General features: G+C 45.1%; 1 protein-coding gene across 1 annotated transcript in view; it reads left to right on the top strand.

The window, feature by feature from the left end:
- The first annotated feature begins 5013 nt into the window (after positions 1-5013).
- Positions 5014-25695, top strand: part of FBXO21 (F-box protein 21) — a 35097-nt gene continuing 14415 nt past the window's right edge. The window contains 8 exon segments of the mRNA XM_070386102.1: positions 5014-5358; positions 6241-6376; positions 8228-8322; positions 15496-15617; positions 18908-19054; positions 19353-19489; positions 20462-20598; positions 23961-24140. Of these exon segments, the coding sequence (XP_070242203.1) occupies positions 5120-5358; positions 6241-6376; positions 8228-8322; positions 15496-15617; positions 18908-19054; positions 19353-19489; positions 20462-20598; positions 23961-24140 (1193 nt within the window). The 5' untranslated portion in view covers positions 5014-5119.

Genomic DNA, 25695 nt, shown 5'->3' with positions numbered 1-25695 from the left:
GGCAGCATTCTTTGTTTACTGAAACGGGAGGCAATGTTCTTTGTCCACACCCCCCAAAGCCTGAATCAGCCACGCTGGTGGGTGAATCCGATATGCCAATGTATGTATTACAGCACTTTAGGAGTATGTGTGTGCTCAGTTGCTCAGTCATATCTGACTCCTTGCAACCCTACAGACTGTAGCCCACCAGGCTCCTCTGTCCATGGGGATTCTCCAGGCAAGAATACTGGAGTTGCCATGCCCTCCTCCAGGGGATCTTCTCCACCCAGGGATCAAACCCAGATCTCTGCCATTGCGGGCAGATTCTTTACCATTTGAGCCACCAGGGAAGCCCAAAAATACTGGAATGGGTAGCCTATCCCTTCTCCAGGGAATGTTCCCGACCCAGGAATTGAACCAGGGTTTCCTGCAGTCCAGGCAGATTCTTTACCAGCTGAGCTATGTACCAAATGAATGAAAGGGGGTTCTGCGAGGACAGGAAAGAGAGGCAGGCTTAGTCTGTGATCAGCAGGCATGTGTTCTTGCAGACAAGCTCTTGAGTTGGAGCTAAAGGATGACTAGGAGCTACAGACAGTCCAGGAAAGTGGCCCTGGGTTAGCAGGTGGGAGAGAGAATCTAGGGGCTGGACCAGAAGAGAAAGGATGCGTTTATTTATTTTGAGAACAAGGAAAACCATAGAAGATTCATTTTGAGAACAAGGAAAACCATAGAAGATGTTGAGGGGGGTTGAGATATAGTCTCTCTAGCTGGGCTGTGGTGGTCTCATGGGAAAGGAATTTTGAAGTCCTCCAGCCAAAGATAACCAGAAATACACTTAAGGTCCATGAAGATATTCTCTTGCTATAGCAGGGGAAGGACACCCAGGAGGAACTCTGGGGAGCCAGGTTGGTCAAAGATTGGCGCTTGTGTGAGGGGATTTTAAATAGGAACTCAGGTAGTAGGGGTGGGGTGGCTTCCCAAGTGGCTCTAATGGTAAAGAACCTGCCTGCAATGCAGGAGACATAAGAGACATGGGTTAGATGCCTGGGTCAGAAAGATCCCCTGGAGGAGGGCATGGAAACCTACTCTAGTATTCATGCCTGGAGAATCCCATGGACAGAGGAGCCTGGCAGGCTACGGTCCGTAGAGTCGCATAGAGTCGGACATGACTGAAGTGATAGCATGCACACGCAGGTAGTGGGGGTCATCTTTGGGTTAAATACAGTCAGCAGTTCAGCAGAAAGGTGCATTAAAAACTTAGAATCTTCCCTGTCACCAAAATGAAGAGAGACCCATTCCCTCTTTTCTTTCTCAGAGCATTTCCTTTATAAATTCTATATGTGTAAATCTTTCCTCTGTCTCTCTCTCTCCTTTTTATTTTTTTTGGCCACGCCGCAGGACACGTGGGATCTTAGTTCCTCGACCAGGGATCTGACCCACGCTCCCTGCATTGGAAGCACAGAGTCTTTACCACTGGGCCACCAGGGAAGTCCCTCCTCTGTCTCTTTCATAGGGATGTGAATCTTTTCTGTGGGTTCTATTATTTTTTTTAATGCTATGGCACACTATACACAACAGGAAATTTACAATTCAACTATTTTTAAGTATAAATTCAATGGCATGGAGGGCATTCATGCTGTGTGACTGTCAACCACTATCTCCTTCCAGAATTTTTTCATCACCCTAGACAGAAACTCTGTACCCATTCAGCAAGAACCCCCTCCATTCTCTCCTCCCTCCCAGCTCCTGGTAAACCTCTAATCTACATTCTGTCTCCAAGAATTTGCCTATTCTATATTCACAGACGTGTGATCATACAATAGCTGTCCTTTTGAGTGTGGCTTCTTTTTAAAATTAACTCGGCTACACCAGGTCATAGTTGCAGCATATGGGATCTTCAGTTGCGGCATGCGGAATCTAGTTCCCTGGCCAGGGTCTGAACCCGAGCCCCCTACACATTGAGAGCGCAGAGTCTTAGCCATGGGACCACCAGGGAAGTCCCTCACATGCAGCTTCTTCCACTTAGCATCATGTTCTCCGGGTTTACCCATGTTGTGGCACATGTCAGTGCTTCATGCCTTTTTATGGCTGAGTATTACTCCACTGTGTGTCTACACTACATTTTGCAAATTTTTTCAAAGGCTAAATAAATACACCTCTTGGCCAATATCACAACCCAGGACTGTTTCTTTTAAGGGCATGGGAGCCATCTCTTTGAAATGTAAATGTCAAGGAAGGTTGTGTCCTTGTCTCCTTGCCATGTAGGAATTTGAGCACTTGTATTTATTTATTTTTTTTTTAATTTTATTTTATTTTTAAACTTTACAATATTGTATTAGTTTTGCCCAACATCGAAATGAATCCGCCACAGGTATACCCATGCTCCCCATCCTGAACGCTCCTCCCTCCTCCCTCCCCATACCCTCCCTCTGGGCCTTCCCAGTGCACCAGCCCCAAGAATCCAGCATCGGAGCACTTGTATTTATACTGTATCTGCCAGCTTATCACAAAGATGAGAAATTTTCTTATTCCTTGAGACAAAAGCAGGTAGTATAATGTATGCTCCACTTAGCAGGTGACCTTAGCATGAACTGGGCTAGGGAAAATGCAATCAGACTCTTACCTTTTAGTGCTTTTTTAAAAAAAACACTTTACTTATTTATTTATTGGGGCTGTGTTGGGTCTTAGTTGAGGCATGTGGAATCTAGTTCCCCAACCAGGGATCGAACCCAGGTCCCCTGCATTAGGAGAATGGAGTCTTAGCCACTAGGTCAACAGAGAAGTCTCAGATCCTCTTACTTTTTAAGTGAATGGTAATTCACAAGCCACCACTAATCTCGGAAGCATGTACATGACGCAATGCTTGGCTGTCTATAAAAGGGTGGGATTTCTCTCTGTTATCTCATTAGCAGGTTACCTGTGATGTATATCACCATCTGGTTTAATGCATGTACAAAAATAAAAATGTTCTTCTTTCCTAGGGCTTGGAGGGGATTCTCTGGATTGGCAGAGGAGAATTTAAATTTGTCATTGATCAGAAAGCAAGAGTCATTCATAAAAACAGCTTCACAGGCTGGAAACTTTGCCAAGGTCTGAGTGTCACCAAGGCTGATGTTCACCTTCTCGGGGCCAGGGCTGGACTGTTAGGAGCCGCAGTAGAGATATGGACAGAGACAGTGGCTGAAGAGAGAGAAGAGACAGATTTGATGGATATTAAGAATGATCATTCAGACAAGAAATTGCTTCCCTATTTCCCCCCAGAAAAGCTTCTTTGAAGTAACTGAGGCACAGAAATCTTAACCTGTATTGGGCATCTGAATACAAATAGTATATGCTAGCACAAAACTCAACCCTTTTTCCAGGTCCTGTGGGATCTAACAGCAGTTAGCATCTGCAGTGGTTGAAAGCTTCCAATCTGGAGCCACCACCTGATTGCAACTCAGAGTTGCCCAGCTAAGCCCTTCCCCGTTTCCTGACCTACAAAATTAAGAGCACAGAAACAAGGTTGTTTCCATCTCCTAGGTTTTGGATTTATCTCTTACTCAGCGACAGGAACTGATGTATGTGCATTGTTTCATTTAACAGGAAGACCTATTGTTATCTCCATTTCATAGATGTGAAAGCAGAGGCTTGGAGATGTTATGCTCTACTGGGCATTTGGACCCAGATGCTGAGGGAGAGAGAAGTGACAAGGATGGCAACAGGTTCCAGTTTTGCAGGAATGCATGGATGGGTAGCCCTTCCAAGGCAGGAACCACTGGGAAAGAAGCAAGGTAAACTTGGGGGAGGGGTGAGGACTTTGAGCTCCTGGGAGGCAAGGACACTGTCTTGTCCACCTCTGTGTCCCCAAGGCACACAGTACAGGGCCTGGCACGAAACTGAGCTGAAAAACTTAAATAGGTGCAGGTGTGGGAAAAAAGAGTGCCTGCCCATAGCTGAATGGGGACTGCTGTTTGGAGGATTCAAATCCATGTTCGACCACTGTTTGTCTCTGTCACTTTTAATGAGTACGCTCACCTTTGTGAACTAGGTCTTCCTTATCTGTAGATCAAATATAAATATGGTACCTATCACAGCCGGGCTCACATAGGCTGCCGTGAAGAATGTGCTTACAATGCTTGGCACGGCACCCACTCATGAGTTTTATTATTACAGCATACTGGTTTAGCATCCAGTCAAGCAGAGTCAAGCAGATCTGGGTTAGAATCTAGGACACGGGACTCCCAACAAGTCCATTTATCTCCCTGAACCTCAGTTTCCCGATCTGTAACTTGGGAAGAACAGTTCTTAGGGTTATTGCGGAGGATGGAATCTACTAATACTGTCCCCTCACAGCTCCCAGCGGAGAAGGCAATGGCATCCCACTCCAGTACTCTTGGCTGGAAAATCCCATGGACGGAAGAGCCTGGTAGCTGCAGTCCATGGGGTCGCTAAGAGTTGGACACGACTGAGCGACTTCACTTTCACTTTTCACTTTCATGCATTGCAGAAGGAAATGGCAATCCACTCCAGTGTTCTTGCCTGGAGAATCCCAGGGACCGGGGAGCCTGGTGGGCTGCCGTCCGTGGGGTCGCACAGAGTCAGACACGACTGAAGCGACTTAGCAGCAGCAGCACAGCTCCCAGGCCCACAGCGGGTTATTTTCCAAGACGCGTTTCCTTCCTTTAGCCAGGGGCAGCCCTCCCCGAGCAGCTGGGGCTGAGGGGGTGTGGCCACGGGCCTGGGCTGTGGTGGGGGTGGGGGGACCCCGGCGCCTGCCCCTCGAGGCGGGTGGGCGGGGCCAAGCGGGGGAGAGGAGCTGAGGGAGGTGTGGCCACGGGCCTGAGCGGAGGGGGAGCTGGGGGACCCCGGGCCCGCCCCTCGAGGCGGGTGGGCGGGGCCAAACGGGGGAGAGGAGCTGAGGCGGGTGTGGCCACGGGCCTGAGCGGAGGGGGAGCGGGGTGGACCCCGGTGCCCGCCCCTCGAGGCGGGTGGGCAGGGCCAAGCGGGGCTGTGGCCACAGGCCTGGGCGGGGCGTGGGGAGCCGAGGGGGACCTCGGCGCCCGCCCCTCGAACCGGGTAGGCGGGGCCAAGGGGGGCGCCCTGGCGCGAGCGAACGCGCGCCGGCGCGCGCGCGCGGGGCCCCAGGTACGCGGACAAGATGGCGGCGGCAGTGGTCGACAGCGCGATGGAGGTGGTGCCGGCGCTGGTGGAGGAGGCCGCGCCCGAGGCGGCGGGCCTCAGCTGCCTTGTCAACCTGCCGGGAGAGGTGCTGGAGTACATCCTGTGTAGCGGCTCGCTGACGGCCGCTGACATCGGCCGCGTCTCCAGCACCTGCCGGCGGCTGCGCGAGCTGTGCCAGGGTAGTGGGAAGGTGTGGAAGGAGCAGTTCCGGGTGAGGTGAGCCCGCGCTCCCCCCTCTCTCTGCGCGCCCCCCACCCCACCCCGGGGCCCCGGCCTGGCTGCTCCGAGCCGCCGCCGCCGCCTCCCTGCCGGCTCGCGGACCCCACCCCCGGGAGGACCCCTTCCCGCGGACAGACACACAAAGGCCTCCAGGCCGCTGGCCCCTCCGTCCACGCCAGGCGGACCCGCGAATGCCCAGATTGCGTCTCGGGAAGCGCCCAGTAGTCCGGCCCCCCATCAAGGATGACGACCGTGGTTATCACCGCTGATCCATCCTGCGCGCTTCTTTTGTGCCCGACTCCGTGCTAAAATGTTTACACGGACCCGGTGATGCAGTGATCCTAACGGCCCTTTGAGGGAAGCGGGCGCAGCATCCCTTTGGCGGTTGGCCGAGAGCACAGATTTCGGTTAGGACCCGGGATAAAATCTGGCCCTGGCATACTCACCGTGTGACCTTGCGGGTAGCAGCTTCCCTTTTTGGAGTCTCATGTATCGACTTTAAATGGTGTTATGATGAAGACCTATCTTTTACTGTGGTGGTTAGGTGAGCTGATACAAGGGGAGCCTTACACAGGGCCCCGCTCTTAGGAGGCGCACAATTAATGTTAACTATGATTGCCGTCACTGTGATTGTTGTTGCTACGACTGTCCCCATTTTATAAATGGGGAGTGGAGACACAGTATTGATATTGCTAAGCCAAGGTCACGGTGTATGCGAGTGCGTGCGCGCCGGGTAAAGATTTGAACTGGGTCCCTCGCTAGGGCCGCCCCTGATCCCTAAACCCAACCGCTTTCGCTGTTTTCCAGAGCTGCTTTTGATTCATGTTTCTTCTGCCTTTGCTTCTCTGTTAAGCTGAGGGGGTGTTTTTCTCCTTGTAGGTGGCCTTCCCTTATGAAACACTACAGCCCCACCGACTACGTCAATTGGTTGGAGGAGTACAAAGTTCGGCAAAAAGCTGGGTTAGAAGCCCGGAAGATTGTAGCCTCGTTCTCAAAGAGGTTCTTTTCAGAGCACGTAAGGATCCGTTGATGGAGCTCTAAGCATTTGCCTGCTAGCGGTGGTCTGCGTCTGGGTCTGTAGGCATTAGCTCATCCAGTCTTTTTGCTATCTCCCTTTTCAATGCGCTCACAATCCCTTCCTCACTTAGATGGCTGCAAGAGTCATTGTGTCCTTTCCTCCTATCCAACAACACGGAGCCATTTGTCCCTGCCAGCTTTAGTTTTCTAAAGCCAGAGAGAATGGGGGAGGGATAGAGAGGGAGGGCCCTGGGGGCGATGTGGAGGGAATCCAGATCAGCACTATTTCTCTTTAGGGTGGTTAGACAGTATTTTTTGCAGTCTCTACATGATTGGGGGTATCATCCATGATTGAATACTACAAATTTCACCCAGTAGTTTTCCCAGAATGGTTGACAAAGTTAATATAGTTCTTCTCTCTGGCTTTGCAGGTTCAAACCAGTAGTGAATGCATTATTTGTTACGGTAACAGGATTAAAAGCTACCCATAAAGCAAGAATTATTACTCCCTCAGTGATACCATCTCATATTCATTATTTCTGAAAAGTTGTGGGGTTTGTTTGTTTTTAATGTTGCTGAAATGCATGGGTTTGTTTGGTTTCCCTTCCACAAAATGTCTCACAGAAGTTTCTGAATGAGGTCCTGATTCTTAACTTTTTGCACATTCTGGAAAAGAGACAGTACCAATATTTTATTTCTGATTGGAGGTCCAGAAATGGAACCAGTCTGATTTATCCTGATTTACTGAATGTTAATTCCAATGTCTAATTTTAATTACTTTTAATGAGTTCACACATTCCCTTTCAAGTTTCGAAAGGGAAAATTCGAACTTGGCACGCATTTGAATATATCTCCCTATAAAGAATAAAGCTCAGGTGTTGCGCAGTGTAATTTGTTTCTATAAACAAGTGTTTGTTAATGTCAGAATGACCTGAATTTGTGTCCTATTTGGGATAAGCCATATGCTGGGTAAAAGCACTCATAGTCTCAGATATTCCACACTGGTTTAAATATGTCTGCACACATACACGTGGGGGTGCTGGATGTGTTTGATGCACTTGGACACGAGCTTCTCGTTTGCAGCCTCTGCTTACAGGCCAGCTGGTTTTGTGTGCGTATGTAACAGCCCGAGCCTCTGTCCAGTAATGGTGCGTTGTTGTGTTTTTCCCCAGCTCGTCTTTCTCTGTACCTCTGCATGATGAGAAGTGTGCCGAGGACTTTGAACATAGCAGGACTATACTTAGGATTGATCTGTGGGTAGATGATTACTTTGGCTCAGGACCCTTGTGCTCCTGTGTTTTCCACGTGCACATAGGCTGACAAATTTCCTGCCTACTTTCAGAAAGAAAAGTGGGAAAAGGAATCAGATTTTTAAACCAAGGGGGGGGATATTACAGCTCATCGGCACCACCGCCTCAGCTTACAGAGGAGAAACATGCCTCGACCTTCAGAGTCACCCAAACCCCTAGACTTCTCTCTTTGGCCCTGGACTCCTAGTTGAATACCATGTTGCCAGCACAGAATAGGTACTGTGAAAGACATGATTTTTATTTTTTTAGTCCTCCTTTCAGAGTTGTTTTTCCTTAGGTGAGAACTCTGGGTTATCACTTTCAGAAATTCCAGTCTGTAAATTCCAAATATAATTCATTTGCAGCTAATAATATTATTTGAACAAATTACTGTTACCCACAGGTTCCTTTTCTCCCCTAGTGGGTGGGTGGTGCCAGATAGTGTGGGAGAGGTGTTACCACTTCCTTGGAAGTGAACAGCTTTGCTTGTAACTTTGTGTGTGAGAGACAACAGCATTGCTACTCCTTACTGAGGCCTCTTGTATCTGTCTTGTTCATAGGTCCCTTGTAACGGTTTCAGTGACATTGAGAATCTTGAGGGCCCGGAGATATTTTTTGAGGATGAGCTGGTGTGTATCCTAAATATGGAAGGAAGGTAAGCTGTAGTTCTATCAGGAGTTTGTTTTACTAACCCCAGGATTAATTGCTATAATAGGTGTGTGGCCGAACCATGAGATCTATTTCAAATGTTTCATGTTACCTTCATGTCGCTGTAGTTATGTTTTTGAAAAATTCTGTGTATACAAGGTAAATACACCAAGACAATTAATATTTGAAGAAATGGTGCAAAAATCCTTGTGGGAGAAATAGTATTTATTCCTCCTGGGGGTCAAATGGCTGTGCTCTGTGTACTTGTGTCCATTATGTCGTTAGGGTAACACAAATATCCTTTCTTTGTTGTCACCACCAAACTTGCCTGTTGTGAATTGCATTTTAAAAAATATTTTTCTTAGGGATATCTTATTTAATGGATAATTTTTCATAGTTTCTGAATTCCGATAAGACGCGATCTTACTTTAGCCATGGACATTGTAGATGTCTGGTAGAGTTGTTTATCTCTCCTGATCAAGAAGAACCCTTTGTCTCTTGGTTGTTGCTTAAAGTTTTTTATGCTTTGTATTTTCTGCTGTGAAGGTTAATTTCTAGTTTACCTGAAAGATGACTTGGCTTCCAGCCTGACTTATCTATGAAAAATATTTTCTGCTCTAAAAGTTCTGGAAGCTTGACTTGAGATGGAAGATAAGAATGCTATTTTAACATCTTCCTTAAGAGAGCTCATTGTGAAATAGCTCCCAAACAAGGCGTAAGACATTTTTCTTTACTGTGGTCAAAGGGCTTTAGGAGAGCGAAATATCTATCAGTGGAACAACTGTGGGGAGAGGTAAGATGTGTCACTATTCTAGGCCTTGGATGAGTCCTGATGCAGAGGTCATTTTTCTGTTTCTATTTTGGTTTATCTATAAATGAATTGAAGTGTGATCTAATAGTATTGTGCAGCTTTAAAAATAAAAGTCGACCTCTCTTTTTTGCATATATACATATAGACTTTTAAATACATAAATAGTTAATACATACTGAGTTTATTGGTTGTTTGGGTTTGGTTGGATGTGTAGTGCAGACTTTGTTTTTTTTTTTCTTCTTTATGTGACTTTTCCTTCCTCTCTTCTCCATCCATTTGCATTGGCCTTCCCTGCCCCCACTCCCATAATTTATGATGACAATCTAGATTGTAGGCTTCCATGCTAATATGATACACATGAGGATGGAGGGGGATCATTACTTTACAAAACTGAGATCATATAATAGGTACTTTGCAATAAATATCTCTCTATCCTCATTCAACATTACCCTGTGGAAATCTGTCCTGATCAATTGGTAAAAATCAAATTCACCTTTAATAATGACTGCCTGCTTTTTTGTAGTATATACCATGACTTATTTAACCATCCCTCTATTGATAATAACCACTTTTTTCTCTATTTTGTGTTACTGTGGAGAGTGATGTTTCTAGTGCTTTCATTTCTAAGTATTAGTTCCTAGGAGTGAGTTTCTTAAGTCAGACTATAGAATGTTGTTTGAAAAACATAAGGCAGAGCATAGAAGACATAAGAGATGCAGGTTCAATCCCTGGATTCGAAAGATCCCTTGGAGGAGGAAATGGCAACCCATTATGGTATTCTTGCCTGGGAAATCCCATGGACACAGGAGCCTGGTGGGCTGCAGTCTATGGGGTTGTAAAGAATTGGACACAACTGAGTGACTAAGTACACAAGGCAGAGCATGTCCTTGAATAAGACTTACTATCACAAAAATGTCAGTTCTTCCAAAATTAGTACATAGTGCTGTTCCGTTTAGGATCCAACAAGAGTTTTGTGTGTCTTAAATGGATAGTATTGTCATAAAATATACACAGAAGAATAAATTCACAAGAAGAGCCAGAAAAAAACAGTTTTTAAATAATCACAACGGGAAACTTCTGGAGTAGGAAATGGCAACCCACTCCAGTATTCTTGCCTGGGAAATCCCATGGACCGAGGAGCCTGGCAGGCTACAGTCCATGGGAACACAAACAGTTGGGCATGAGTGAGTGACTGAACACACACACACAGTAGGAAACTTCCACCACTTGATATTAGAACATATTATAATGGTACCTGTTATCAAACATTACAAAATTTGAATAAAAATGGATAGCTCCATCAGTGGCAGAGGATCATTCAAAGCCATGTCCCAGCATAAGAGATAACGTATTTTAATTAAGCTCAGAGGGGAGAAAATGGATTATTTAATGAAAGGTATTGGACATAACTGAATATCCACCTGGAAGAAAGTAAAACTTGCATCATGTACAAAAATTAAATTCTAAGATTAAACAACCTAAAATTTTAAATTATCACATGAAAATTTCAAGAAAACAGGAGACTTCATGTACAATCTAGGAATTCCTTCTGAACCATGACTGGTAATGCAAAGGCACTTAAAAAAAAAAAAAGGACACGATTTTGCAGTAAAAAAGAAAAGATTTGTATGACCAAAGAAACTGTAAAGAAAGTCAGTAGAATACTTACAATTTCTGAAAAGAAATTTTAACATGTACAAAGGATAAGAGGACAATATTCTCAGAAAAGCAAGTCCAGGCACTGACAGTCTAGTAAAAATACCTTTAAATTCACTCACATCAGTGTTAAATAATAATGAAGTACTGCTTTTTTACTTATCGGATTGGTTACAAAGACTAAATATGAATAGCTAGCAAAAAAATGTATATTATTATAGTTTTTTTAAGAAATAAGATATCATAAATATGTTACTTTTTAGCCTGACAAATATTTTAAACCTAAAGCAGGGTTGTTTTTAATAACAGAAAACTTTCACGTTTGTAAATATTTGGGGGTGCTGGTTTTCATGCTGCTGCTGCCAAGTCTCTTCAGTCGTGTCCAATTCTGCGTGACCCCATAGACGGCAGCCCACAGGCTCCGCCGTCCCTGGGATTCTCCAGGCAAGAACACTGGAGTGGGGTGCCATTTCCATCTCCAATGCATGAAAGTGAAAAGTGAAAGTGAAGTCACTCAGTCGTGCCCGACTCTTAGCGACCCCATGGACTGCAGCCTACCAGGCTCCTCCATCCATGGGATTTTCCAGGCAAGAGTACTGGAGTAGGGTGCCATTGCCTTCTCCGGCTGGTTTTCATAAATGACCCTATTTATATTCATTCTTGGCAAATGGCTTGTTGTTTGGATATGGAAAGCATAGGAAGGAAGAAGCATAGTTTCCATAAATGCTAAGGCACTAATCCCTGGATATTTGAAAACAGTTTACATTTACATTCTTCATGGTCTTAAAAAAGAGTAAATAAAGATTTGAAGCAGCATATTAGAAGAGCATACACCATAGCTAAGAAGACTGACCCAGAATGACCAACACTGAAGCATATTTCAGTAAAACTATTGGACTTTAAAGACAGGAAAGTCCTTTGAGAATCCAAGCAAAAAAGATGAAGCCACTTACAAGGGAGAATAAGTCAGAATACCATCAGACTTTTCAACAGGAGTAGTCTCTTCCAGAGAAAAAGAGTAACACATGTAAGATATCCAAGGATGGAGAATGTCAGCCAAGGATTTTTATATCCAGCCAAATTGATTTCCAGGTGTAAGAGCTGTGGAGAAACCTATCCACTTGCAGTAACTCAGGGACTTTTGAGCTCTGCCTGAAAAATGTGCTAGAAAATAAGCTTCAAACAACCAAAATAACCAGAGAGACCCTAATACAAGGACTAGTGGTGAACGTTAAATATAGGTTTACTTGTAGAATTAAATCCAAGTGACAGTTGATACAGACAAAGGTATTGTATGTGGTGGCTGTAAGCTCTGTGTGGATACAATACAGCTCTCCAAAAGAAATGAACAGACAATGGGGGAGAGTATGAGCAAAATGTTCACTGTTTTCAGGAACCATCAAGGTGATGAGAATATTGTTTTTGTTATTCCAAGGCTGGTGTGTGTGTGTGTGTGTATGAAAGAGAGATGTGGAATAAAACAAGTAAGTGATCATGTGATATTTTGATTCATCCCTGGTATCCTGAAGAAACAGGATTCTCCTGGAGGAAAAAAGACATACATATATATATTAAAAATATAGAAGGTAAAAACTGTATAGTTGTGAGTTTAAATTAGATGTATCAGTATGAACTCATAAGATACTTGCTACTGAAATATGTGTTAGGTATATATGATGCATATGTACACATACTTACACACTAGACTGACTGAACAGGTCTGGAAGCAAGAATCAACCCAGCAGAAACGATCATCAGTAGTCCTCAGATTGTGGTCTTCTGTCAGTACTTCCCGCAAAAGCAGCCAGGGTTTCTGGAGAAATGGCTGATTCTAGGTCCAGAGCAGGAAATGTAAAAGATGACCCGGAAGCATCTTGGAAGCCTGGAGCCAGATAGCAAGGAAAGTAACAGTATTTCATGTCAGAAGTATTCATGGACAGGAGGCTTCCTTTAGACAAGTAAACAGTGTTTCACGTCAGAAGTGTTCATGGGCCAGTATGAGGAGGCTTCCTTTGGTCAGAGATGTGATGATTCAATCATCCACGTGGACAGTACTAGAATGTGAACTCATAATACTTAACAACAACTAATTGGTCACCTTTGGAGGATATAACAACCCAAAGTATTGTTTTGGGATCTGATGAAGGTAGTGAGCATTTATTCTGCCTTTTCCTGCATACGCTGCCACTGGGGACCAGATAATGGATGAGGGGAAATTATGGTAAAATATTCTAGGTAGTAATGAAAAGGGATAGTTGAATTAGAATTCACCACTTTAGGGCCTTTGATGAAGGAGTGGACCTGGGCCTTTGAGTAGCAATCACTGCTGACGTCACAGAAAGAGACAGCCGAGGCACGATTGCCTTTCTTACAGAACTCACTACCACCTATGAAGAGTAAATGGAATCTGAATCTGATCAAGCCTCTACATCCAGTTTACAGGAATTTAGAAAACAACATGTTAAGCTACACCACGTGGATGCAGTCAGCAAATTGCAGACTCTGGGAAAATACAGGTCAAACAACCAGGTTTCTTCAACAAATAAAATACGAGGGGAAAAAAAGATGAAGGGGAAGCCTGTGAATTAAGTGACTTAAAAGGAATCTTACCAGATTGGTCTGGAGTTTTTAGGGATGCATGTTTGTGAAAGCTCTGGAAAAAAGCAAAGTAGTGGTGACTGTAGAGCGCGGATTGTGATCGTTGTCACGGGGTGGGGGTGGGGCAGGGGGAGAGGGCCCATGGAGGGCTTCCAGGGTTTCTTCAAAGTTGTTTCTTGGCCTGAGTGGTGGATCCAGGGGTGTTTCCCTTATAGTAATTAAGTTATTTATTTGATTCATGTGATTTTTCTCAATTGCAATATTTTACAACCCAAAGATTAAAAAGCTGGTAAAACCTCTGCTGATTTTCATTTACTCCCTGAAAATTGAAGAGTCCATTATTTATGAAGCCAGGCAGATAAGATAATCATTAACTCCCTGCTACTTCCCACAATCCCTATGTGTATTCGAGAGATCTGGTGGAGAAATTCAGTTGCTCAGCAGTTATTTACTGAGCATCTGCTGTGTCAGACATTCTGGGTGCTGAGGATACAGCAGTCAGCCACACTTAAAAACCTTGCCCTCAGGGAGCTCACACTCGAGTAGAGAAGAGGTGCTGAACAAAGTAAAATATTTATTAGGAAATGAGAAGTGTTCTAGAGAACTGTTAACCAGGGAAGAGGGCCAGGGAGTTGTGGGGGTGGGGCGGGGGGGCGGTCCAGTTTTAAACAGAGTGATTGGAGAGAGCCTTACTCAAAGTGACATTTGAATCAAAACCTGAAAGGAGATGAGGGCACAGATTGCAGATCTCCAGGGAAAGGATGTGCTGCTGCTGCTAAGTCACTTCAGTCGTGTCCGACTCTGTGCGACCCCATAGACGGCAGCCCACCTGGCTCTGCCGTCCCTGGGATTCTCCAGGCAGGGACACTGGAGTGGGTTGCCATTTCCTTCTCAATGCAGGAAAGTGAAAAGTGAAAGTGAAGTCTCTTCAGTCGTGCCCGACTCTTAGCGACCCCATGGACTGCAGCCCACCAGCCTCCTCTGCCCATGGGATTTTCCAGGCAAGAGTACTGGAGTAGGGTGCCATTGCCTTCAAAGGATGTGCTAGTCAGGAGGAACTGAGTGCCTAAAGGTGAGGGGGCCTAATGTGAGCTCCAGCAGCTGTGATGAAGGGACGGTCAGAAAGCCCCCACGGCCGGTGACTGGACTGAGTGGGGTGGGGGTGATACAGGAACTGAGGGGTCAGATAGGTAACTGGAGCAAGAGTGTAAAGGACTGTTCCGGTCATCATGGGCACGTGGATTTTTACTTTGAGCAAGGTGGAAAACCGTTGGAGAATTTGGGGCAGAGTGTTTTTGTGCTGACTTCACATGTCAGCTGGAGTCCTCTGGCTACCCTGTTGAACATTGACTATGACTGTTCAAAGCAGAAGCTGCTATGAAACAGATGAAAGAGGATGGTGATTTAGTTGAGTTAGTGAGACATGTTTTATGTTTCTGATACATTTGGATAATAAGACTAATAACTATTGGCAGATGGGTTGAATATGACTGTGAGAAAAAGCAAGGAGTCAAGGATGACTCCAGAGGTTTTGGCCCACCTGGAATGATGGAGTTGCCTCAGTCTGAGATGGCCATGACCCTAGGAAGGGAGAAAGTTAAGGTCTTATCAGATACTGAGGTGGGATATCATTGTAGCAGTTGGATATACAGGTGTGGAGTTGAAGGAAGAAATCCATTCTGGAAAATAAATCGAGGGCTGTTGGTATGGATGGTGTCTGAAGCCATGAGAATGGATGAGACAGCAGCAGCCTGAGGCCCGAGTTGCCCCTGGCAGGTGCCAAGTGGCCAGCAAGCTTCCAGGTGCCTCACGCCTGTCTCCTGAGACTCACCCAATTCCCCTGACTTTTCAGGTTTCTCTTTGATTTCCTGTTAGTATATCTGAAGCCAAATTTTGAATTTCAGCACAGCTAATTTAGTGGTAAATTACAAATTCAAAGTCCTAAATTCTGCTGTTTCCATGAGAAGTACTCTACGCTTGTGAGCCAGATGTACTTTTCTTGTTAAGTAGACTCTTAACACAGTATGATTAGTATGACGTAAAGAAATGGATGATGGAAAGTTTTAATATCTTAATTCTTATTGACTTATTGCTAACTTGTTTGTTTTTTTCCAGAAAAGCTTTGACCTGGAAATACTACGCCAAAAAAATCCTTTATTACCTACGACAACAGAAAATTTTAAATAATCTTAAGGCTTTTCTTCAACAGCCTGATGACTATGAATCGTATCTTGAAGGTGAGACTTCAGCACTGATATTGTGATAGTCAGCTAAGTTGCCCTCAAGAGCAGTGGTGGCCTGATGAAGAAGCAGTGGAGAAGGAAACTGCACTACATGGGCTTCTGGAGGTTGGGATATATGGTCTGATCACAATATATGGTCTGAGCAAAATGATTGCGTTTAGAGCTAAGATCTGCTCAGAATCTTCAGCTGTCAGCTAAAGAGTATTTTCTAAAGATGCATTGTCAGTTCAAAGTATGAAGCTGATATTTTAGCTAAGGAGGTTAATTCCCCATTTTTCTAAGTTTTAAAGTCTCATTTCCACATCAGAAACAAATGTGTCCAGTTTTGTCTCCATGCGACCTTGAGCAAATCCCTTAACCCTTCTGGTTGGAGTTTAACGAGGACAAAATGTTCCTGCACGTCAGTGAGTCTTCTCGTCCATAATGAGCAGTGAGTGGAAAGAAGTCCTGTGGACAGGCAAGATGATGGGTAGTACTTTCTGTTCCTGTCCAATTGGACAAGAACACAATGTGACTTCATTTTTTAAAAACGATTTTAAATTCCTAACATATTACCCAGACACTCCCACAGATTATGGTTATGAAATATAAGTGTGACTCTTCATTCACTTTCATTCCCTACTCCCAGTGATATACCCAGTACATTAATTTTTTTTTTTCCCTTGCTCATAGTCACGTCTCCATTCTATTCCTGGTTTCATGCAGGCCTCCCTACCTCTCCCAGCAGCAGCTTTCTAAGTAATACTTGCTTTCATGGGCATTGCCCTTTCTGGCTCCCAAGTCACCAGCATACAGTGCCGGCCCCATCTGAAACGCAGCCTCGTCTGCACTCCACGTGATACTGCCACGTGGCCAGCTGGCGTCCTTTTTAAAATTAAATCTCTGCCTGCTTTCAGTCCCCTCCTTTATTTGGTCAGGCCTTTCTCCATCACTGTCCAAAATGTGCCATTTGCTCCAGCCAGGCCAGTCTCCTCACTGGCACCCTACGCACAGATACCTGGCTTCACTTCCTCGTGCATGGTATCCCTTTTCTTTAGGATTCCATTCTAAGTCCTCCTCGCCCTCCAGGTTCATTCCAGGTTTCATTTGCATGAAGTTTCTCTGATGGCTGCAGCACTTGCAGATTTTGCTGCCTCCGACCTAACACAGCAGCAGTGGCTGGTAAACCATGTCCATCCTGTTTCCAGTGGTCACTGTATTTCTTGGTTCTTTGGCCTTATAATCAAGATATACTCTGCAGTGCCGTGTGCAGGTTCTTGTTGATAGATCTTGTTGGTTGTGCTGCTGCTGCTGCTGCTAAGTCGCTTCAGTCGTGTCTGACTTTGTGCAACCCCATAGACAGCAGCCCGCCAGGCTCCCCCGTCCCTGGGATTCTCCAGGCAAGAACACTGGAGTGGGTTGCCATTTCCTTCTCCAATGCATGAAAGTGAAAAGTGAAAGTGAAGTCGCTCAGTCATGTCCGACGTTCAGCGACCCCATGGACTGCAGCCTACTAGGCTCCTCCGTCCATGGGATTTTCCAGGCGAGAGTACTGGAGTGGGTTGCCATTGCCTTCTCCGTTGGTTGTGCTATCCAGAAGCAATTGAAGTGACTGCTTCAGTTTATTAAAATATCTTCAGTGCCCTGGAGTCTTCGCATATGTGTCCTGGAGCTGAGAGTCATCTTCTGTTTATTCCACAGTCAAGAATAACTTGATGAGCTTTATTTATGAAAACAATTACTTCTCTTTCCTCTTTATTTATAATATAAAGTAATATCATTTTTTTAAGTTCAGTCGCTCAGTCCTGTCTGACTCTTTGCGACACCATGGACTACAGCACACCAGGCTTCATTGTCACTCACCAACTCCTTAATCTTGCTCAGACTCATGTCCGTTGAGTCTGGTGACATCCAACCATCTCATCCTCTGTCGTCCCCTTCTCCTCCTGCCCTCAGTCTTTCCCAGCATCAGGGTCTTTTCCACTGAGTCAGTTCTTCACATCAGATGGCCAAAGTATTGGAGCTTCAGCATCAGTCCTTCCAACAAATATTCAGGACTTATTTCCTTTAGTATTGATTGGTTTGATATTCTTGCAGTCCAAGGGACTCTTAAAAGAGTCTTCTCAAACACCTCAGTTCAAAAGCATCAATTCTTCGTCACTCAGCTTTCTTTATGGTCTAACTCTCATATCCATACGTGACTACTGGAAAAACCATGGTTTTGATGGACCTGGCAGCAAAGGAATATCTCTGCTTTTTAATATGCTGTCTAGGTTGGTCATAGCTTTTTTTCCAAGGAGCAAGTAAGTATCTTTTTAATTTCATGGCTGCAGTCACCATCTGCAGTGATTATTTTAAGTAGTTGAGTGAATAGAAGTTGGCTCTAGGATTCTGGTTCTGAGTGGCAGACTAGAATTATCCAATGCCATTGATGAAGTCTAGGAAGCAGCAGTCAGATACAGCGGATCCCAGAGCCATGCAGCAAAAACCTTGTCACGTGGCTGATGGGGGAACTCAGTCCTGCGGAGGCCCAGGAGCCAGGCCTGGGCTGGTGGAAACACCAGAAATGGGGTCCTGGTCACTTGATACCCTGGTCACTTGGGGATCAAGTTTGGGAATCGGGGTCCTGAGCTGGTTTGAGAACACCTTGTGGATTTTAAGGGACTCCACAACTTCCCAAGTGAAAATATCCTGTGACAAAAAAGCAAGTTAGCTCTTCGATTCTAGGGTTAAAAAGTGACCTGAGGCAGTAAAGTAGTGATTTTTGACAGACAGTGTCTCTGGTGTGCTCTGTACAACTTTTTAACTGTGGGTTTCTTGAGTGTAACTGTTTAATTTCAAACTCCGGTTATCTCCAAAGTCCATTTACTGGCTCACCTTTCAGGGGAATAGTTAGTGGAAATGGCATATCTGACATTGTGGACTTTCAACGATTTTTTTTTCAAGTCAAAATGTTGTTGTATACTATTGAGTTCTCAGAGTTGTTGGATTTTGAATTATGATTAAGAGGGGGAGAGAAGTAGCCTGAAAAGAGCTCCGTTATGGTATTTATTTCTCTTGGCAGTAGACCGTGGATATATGTGTCAGAGTAAGTCCTTGACCTCTGAGAGAGTTTTGGTATATTGATAATGAAATGTCAGCTCCTTGGTTGTAAGCATGTTGCCCCTTCTCAGTGGATTAGGAGCCAGGCCTGACATCCAGGATAGGAACCATCTGAGGAGTATGGCCCCAGGAGTCTGGGACGAATGACCACTGTTAAGAAAAGGCAAAGGTAAGAACTTATCCATGATTCTTGTTTGTTTCAGGCGCGGTGTATATTGACCAGTACTGCAACCCTCTCTCTGACATCAGTCTCAAGGATATCCAGGCTCAGATTGACAGCATTGTGGAGCTTGTTTGCAAAACCCTCCGGGGCATAAACAGTCGCCACCCCAGCTTGGCCTTCAAGGCAGGTGTGGAATTGCTTTGGATCCAGCTGTATTTGTAAAAGAAAAACCTAGAGTGATTGGTTAGTTTGGAAAATTCTGCAGTGCATTCCTATTATGTCCCCGCAAAGCGATAGATAACACAACCACCTGTTCACCCGCATGATGTCAGAGGCTTCAAATACAGTCTCTTTTCCACCCAGCATTGGCGACACCTGATGAGCCTTCCTAGGATGTTGCCAGTGTCTCACGTCAGGGGTTGTTGGGGACACTCGTCACGGCGTTATTTGTGCTTGTGTCCTCAGAGTAGGTCTCGGTGTTTCAGGCGAATCCTCCATGATCATGGAAATAGAGCTCCAGAGTCAGGTGCTGGATGCCATGAACCACGTTCTATATGACCAGCTGAAGTTCAAGGGGAACCGAATGGATTACTACAACGCCTTGAACTTATATATGCACCAGGTAAATGTGGGGGTGAGAGAAAATACCGTTACAATATATGTAGGTGGAGCTTATCTCTGATGAATCGTACAGTGTTTGAGGGCAAGTACTAGATTTTGTTGGTCTGCCAATGCCTGGTGAAACTCATTTTTTGCCTCTCCTATGAGGGTATTGCTGTGGATTTTATCTTATTCATCACAGAGCACCCTCTTGTCTAAAAACCCTTGAAGTAAATTCCTGGCTAGAAATAGGTACTCCTCTGACTCAGTGTGGTCAGATCGCTTCTTGTGAACAGTAAACAGTGAAACTAAGCAGGTCTCCCTTTTTGCACTGGCCCCCAGGAAGACTGGAAGAAGTAAGTGACAGCCTGCGTCATTGATGCCTAGTTTTGTTTTATCCCTACCTGTCTCTGCTTTTATATCTGTTCTGTTGCTCTGAGACCTGTATTTTCTTTTGTCATGTCTTACACACTTTTTTTTGAAATACCCTTAAGTTCTTCCTAGAAAAAGGAGGGCCTAACCATAGGTCTATAGACTTCTGCTGTGAAGGCCAGAGTGACTTCTCTCAACCTGGCTCCTCAAGCCAAATGCCCTCTGTCCTAACTACTCAGTTCTGCCTTAGTCATGTGAAGGAAAACGCAAACCATCCAGAAACAAAGGAGTGTGGCTATGTCCCCATAAAACTTTGTATGTGGACGAGGACATGTGAATTTCATATAGTTTTCACATTTTATGAAATGGTGTTCGGTTGACTTATTGTAAACATTAAAAAAACGCTAAAATTCTTATGCAGGCAATCCAAAAACAGCTGGTTGGTCTGATGTGGACTGTAGTCCACAGAGCCCTGATCTAAATAAATAAAGTACTCATCCATTTAAGTCTGAAAACCTATCCTCGCACCTGCTGCACAATGGGCGCCGACTGGGAAGGCGTGTGGAAGAGGCGAGAAGGTGTAGTTCATCTGTGTGAAGCTAAAGCCTGCTTTCTTCTTTAGGTGTTAATCCGCAGAACAGGAATCCCCATCAGCATGTCACTGCTCTACCTGACCATTGCCCGGCAGTTGGGGGTCCCACTGGAGCCTGTCAACTTCCCCAGCCACTTCTTACTAAGGTGGTGCCAAGGTGCAGAAGGGTGAGCCATCTCCGACCCCACGTGATTGTCCTGTGCTGAGAGAAGTGTAACAGCAGAAGTTATCAAGGGGACCAGGGTGGTGAGAGAGCTGGTTTGCTCTTGATTGTATCCAAGTCCATAATCTGCTCAGGGGAGAAGGGCAGTGTGCATTCTTCTACCTTGTTTCTCCCAACAGGAGTGTGAATCTCCAGTTATCTCAAAGAAAACAGTTTACTTTTGAAGGACTAACAGTTCAGGGTCTTGTATGAATCTCAAAGTCTCTTTGTTCAAAGCAAATCAGTGACAAAGAATTCTTAAGATATTTCTTTCCAGTCTTCCATAGAACCTCCCACAGAAGGGAGGTGGGGGTGGAGTGGGGGAGGCAGAGGGAACTGGGCTGGGGAGAGGGAACTGGGAGGCCAGGTTCTTCATTTGCAAAAGCCAATACGCATGTTCTCAGCAGGGGAGCTCCTTCAGGCAAGGTTAGTGGCTGCTTTGCAGACCAGGTTAAAGAGTTCTGTTTTGTTCTCTCTCTTTTTTTTAAAACCTGGTATCCTATTGGACAGAAAGCTCCTTTACAGCAGTAGTCAAGCTTTTCTGAAAACAGTTCCTCAAATGGGCAGAGATGCCCTCTCTTTAAAAGTGCCCTTTAGAGGGAAAAGAAACAAAGTTATTTGATTACATCCTGTTATTTGAGACTACTTCCTGATGACTGTGGTGGTACCCTTTGCTGAAGTGATGAGCAGAATGAAAGAAAGTAGCGGAGCTTTGAGGTTTGACTGTGTTCAGACCTCAGCTTCCTCTGGCCTTGTTTCTTCCTCTGTGAAATGGGGCTGATGTTTTTCATACAGTGCTTTGGAGGGTTCAGTGAGAGAACCCAAGTGCTTTACACGTGGTGGAATTCTGATGCTGGTCTCTGTGTTTCCACCTCTGGGTTTGGGAAATAAAACACCTCCTTGGTATTCTTCTCCATTCTTTTCTCACTCCTCTCCTTTATAGAGGTTAGTTTGAAAGTACTTGTTATTTCCATATTCTATGACGTGTGTGTTTCCTTAAATAAGAAGGACAAGCTTCCTTTGTTTCCCAAATATAATCTGTTTCCTAAGATGTATTGGATAGTTTCTCTGTGGGAGAGTAGGTGCCCATTTTCCATTATTTTAAATGAAAAGAAAAAAATGCTTTTTCAGCCCATTCCCTCTCCCTGAGTAACTCAACCAATTTCCCCAAATATCTAAAACATCCTTAAATGTCTGTATTATTTAATGGTCCACCAGGGACTTCTGCATGGTACAGAGCATTTAAAACACCAGTTACCATGTTATTGACCGCAGTAACCTATTGCTGGGCACGTTTGTGTGTGCCAGCAGGATTGTGTCTCCTTGTTTAGGCTCCAGTGAATGTACACCGCGTTGCAGACGAACAGTGAAGTGGTTTGTTAGCACCCCAAACACCTGGCAGACACTGAGGCTGGGGAAAGTCTGGCCTGTGGGGGTGTGCACGCCTGCTGGGCTCTCGGCCTCCATGTCTGCACCGAGACCATAGTGCTTGCTGACTGTGACTGTATCGTGAGTCTTAAAGACTAGGAGGCTGAGACCCGCGTGGAGTCCTTCAAAATCGCCCTGGCTCCTCTAAGCCTGAAGCCCATGAGCAGCTTTAGAGTCCGTGGTCAGGCCCCTTGAAGCTCTAGTGTGGCAGCTGGCCCCAGAGCTTCTCTGGACTCACGGATTCACGTGAGGAGATGGTGTGTGTGTCCCTGCTCCGTCTGTCTGTCGTCATCTTTAATGTCCTTCAAAGGATTTTACTCTTTTCTATAGCCAGCTCTTTGACATCTTAGTTATTCCGGGGTACCTTCACTTTTTTGTTGCTATTGAAAATGGTCATTGTTTAAATGGCACTTTATGTGTTGGTGGTGTACAGGGGCATGGCTGACACTTAAATCTGGGTTGATTGGCCCCTCTGCTGTATCAGTTATTAGTGATGATATTTGTTAGGTCTTTCAGCCTTTCTGTGTAGATAATCATATTGTCTGAATTGTATCTCTCCTTTTTTTTCCCCACCTGTTATATGTTTGTGTCTCTTTCGCTTACTCTGCTGGCTAGGTCCTCTTGAACACAGGGACTAGAAACAGTGGTAGCAGGCACTCTGCCTTGGGTGTGACTTTACAATTTCACCTCAGACATGATGTTCGGGAGCAGTACCTTTCATTGAGATGATCAAAACTACCTTCTAAAATTGTAATTTCCTCAGACTTTTACTAATAGGATTTTTATCCCCTCAAATTTCTTTTCTGTGTCTACAGATAGAATCATATGGTTTTGCTCTTGTAGTCTGCATGTGCTGAAGTTTTTTAGCATTCAACCCTCATTTCATTCTTAGGGAACATCTTAACTCTGTCATACAGATTTTGATCATACATCACTGTATTTGATTTGGTCATATTTTATTTAGAATCGTTGCCCATAAATTTGTGTGCATTTGTGTGATTCTCCTAGACTAAAAAGGGATTGAGGAGCATTCCTTATTTCTGGAACATTTATATATGTCTTGCTAAAGCTGGGCTATTGATATGACTCAAGGAAGAAATCTGACAGCTTTCTAGGAGCCCAAGAGAAAGTCTCTTGCATGATTTGCAGTCGGCATAAGATCAAAGTGAAATAGTTGCTCAAAGGAGAAAACACAGCTTTCCCTGAGAGTCCCACCCCAGCCCTTCAGGAATCCTCCTCGGGAAAATGCCATGTAGTTAGAGATACTGCAGTAAGAATTTGCCTCCTAGGACCACCTCCCTGCCTAGCTCTGGTGTTGCCGGCCACCCCCCACCCCCACCCCACCCCGCCACCTCGTGTGAGAGCTGGGTTCGTGCAAAGCAGTTCCAAGGGAGGAGCGGGGGTGGAGGCCAGGGACACAGCTCTCCGTGATCCGGAGCAGGTTCTCACCTGAGCTGCCTGAGGGTGTCTGCAGAGCTGAGGCCAGAACCCTTGTGGCTCCAGACTCCTCTAACTTTCATCACAGCCTCGAGGGCCCAGGCTCCACACATAGTAACTGCGACTCTGTGGAATTTATTGACTGCCTCAGGCATTCCAGAAATACCTCTCTCAACTGGATTTTGAATAGATCTACCTGGCAGTGAGTTTCAGGGTTACTGTCTCTCAAAACCTATATTAAATGGCACAAATCAGTGCTGTTTCTTAAATACCAGTATATCGCCATCTTACTCCATCAGAGTACGTATAAAGGTCAGCTTTCAGACTTTGGACAAGGCCTTGATATTTTCAGCAGAAATGCAACTGTGTTAACATTCTGTCTCTGAGCTGTTTATTAGGGGGTTTTGACTGGTTCAGCTCCAGCCTGAGTGACAACTCACTACATTGCTGCTCTTTGGGCAGGACGACCCTGGACATCTTCGACTACATCTACATAGATGCTTTTGGGAAAGGCAAGCAGCTGACAGTGAAAGAGTGTGAATACCTGATCGGCCAGCACGTGACTGCAGCACTGTACGGGGTGGTGAACGTGAAGAAGGTGTTGCAGCGAATGGTGGGAAACCTGTTAAGTCTGGGGAAGCGGTAAGGTTTTCTCGGTTTTCCAGTTCTTTTGTAGCGTGTGCGTCTTTGGAGGCGCAGATCGCCTTACAGAGAGTTTTGTTTCACGAGCCTGCCTGCCGTACGGAGGAGCACTGGATGCTGCGCAGCATCCTTGGGCCACAGGGGAGGAACCGGTTCCCATGACATAATACTGTCCAGTCTTTGGATGTGCTCAGTGACCTTTCCTCGAGGTCTTTGCAATGGACTTGGACAAGGGCTCTTTTATAAAAGCTGAAAGCATTCTCCAGTAACAAAAACATTTTAGACTGGCGATTGGAAGAACTGATGCTGATGCAGAAGCTCCAGTACTTTGGCCACCTGGTGCAAAGAGCTGACTCATTGGAAAAGACTGATGATGGGAAAGATTGAGGGCAGGAGAAGGGGCAGCAGAGGATGAGATGATTAGATGGCATCACCAACTCAGTGGACATGAGTTTTGAGCAAACTTTGGGAGATGAAGGATAGGAAAACCTGACGTTCTGCAGTCTGTGGGGTTGCAAAGAGTCGGACACGACTTAGTGACTGAACAACAATACCAATCACTTAGTTAAGGGAACCGGAGAAGGTGATGGCAACCCACTCCAGTACTCTTGCCTGGAAAACCCCATGGATAGAGGAGCCTGATAGGCTGCAGTCCATTGCGTCGCGAAGAGTTGGATGTGACTGAGCGACTTCACTTTCGCTTTTCACTTTCATGCATTGGAGAAGGAAATGGCAACCCACTCCAGTGTTCTTGCCTGGAGAATCCCAGGGACGGCGGAGCCTGGTGGGCTGCCATCTATGGGGTCGCACAGATTCAGACACAACTGAAGCAGTCGACTTAGCAGCAGCAGTTAAGGAAACAAGCAAAAATATGAAACAGTCAGGCTTCTGAGTCCAAAGAAAATTGTCTTTCAGGGAAAAAAGAAATGTATACATTGGAGTCATAGTTTTCTGCCTAATGGTAGAATTTTTTAAAAAATAGACTTTAGTCTTCTTAAAAAAAAAAATCAGTTTTAGGGGGACTTCCAATAAAGTCCATTTTTCTAAAGTGGTCCAGTGGTTAAGACTACACCTCCCAATGCAGGTCCCTGGTCAGGGAGTGAAGATCCCATATGCCACACAGCCAAAAACACTAAAACATAAAAAAAAAAAAAAGAAGAAGCAATATTACTGTAACAAATTCAGTAAAGACTTTAAAAATGGTCTGCATCAAAAAAAAAAAAGCAGTTTTAGGTTCATAGCAAAACCTGAGCAAAAAGTCCAGAATATTTCCCCCCTGCCTCCAGACACGCACAGCCTCCCTCACGTCAGCATCCCCTCCAGAGGCATTTGTTACCATTGATGAGCCTACCATCCTTTACATCAGGCTTTGCTCTAGGTGGTGTCCAGTCTGTGGATTTTGACAAATGTGTGGTGACACCTGCCCACCACTGTAGCATCATCCAGAATGGTTTCACTGTCCTGAAAGACCTCCTTGCACCACCTATTCAGAATCCACTTCTAATTTATGTATGGTGCTGTTGAGGTGACTTCCAAGGAAAGCACTTCTATGATT

This window comes from Bos mutus, chromosome 17 (genome assembly GCF_027580195.1).
Source record: "Bos mutus isolate GX-2022 chromosome 17, NWIPB_WYAK_1.1, whole genome shotgun sequence".
Lineage (NCBI taxonomy): Eukaryota > Metazoa > Chordata > Mammalia > Artiodactyla > Bovidae > Bos > Bos mutus.
Note: the sequence above shows the minus strand (reverse complement) of the source record. Positions and strands in the feature narration are given on the sequence as shown.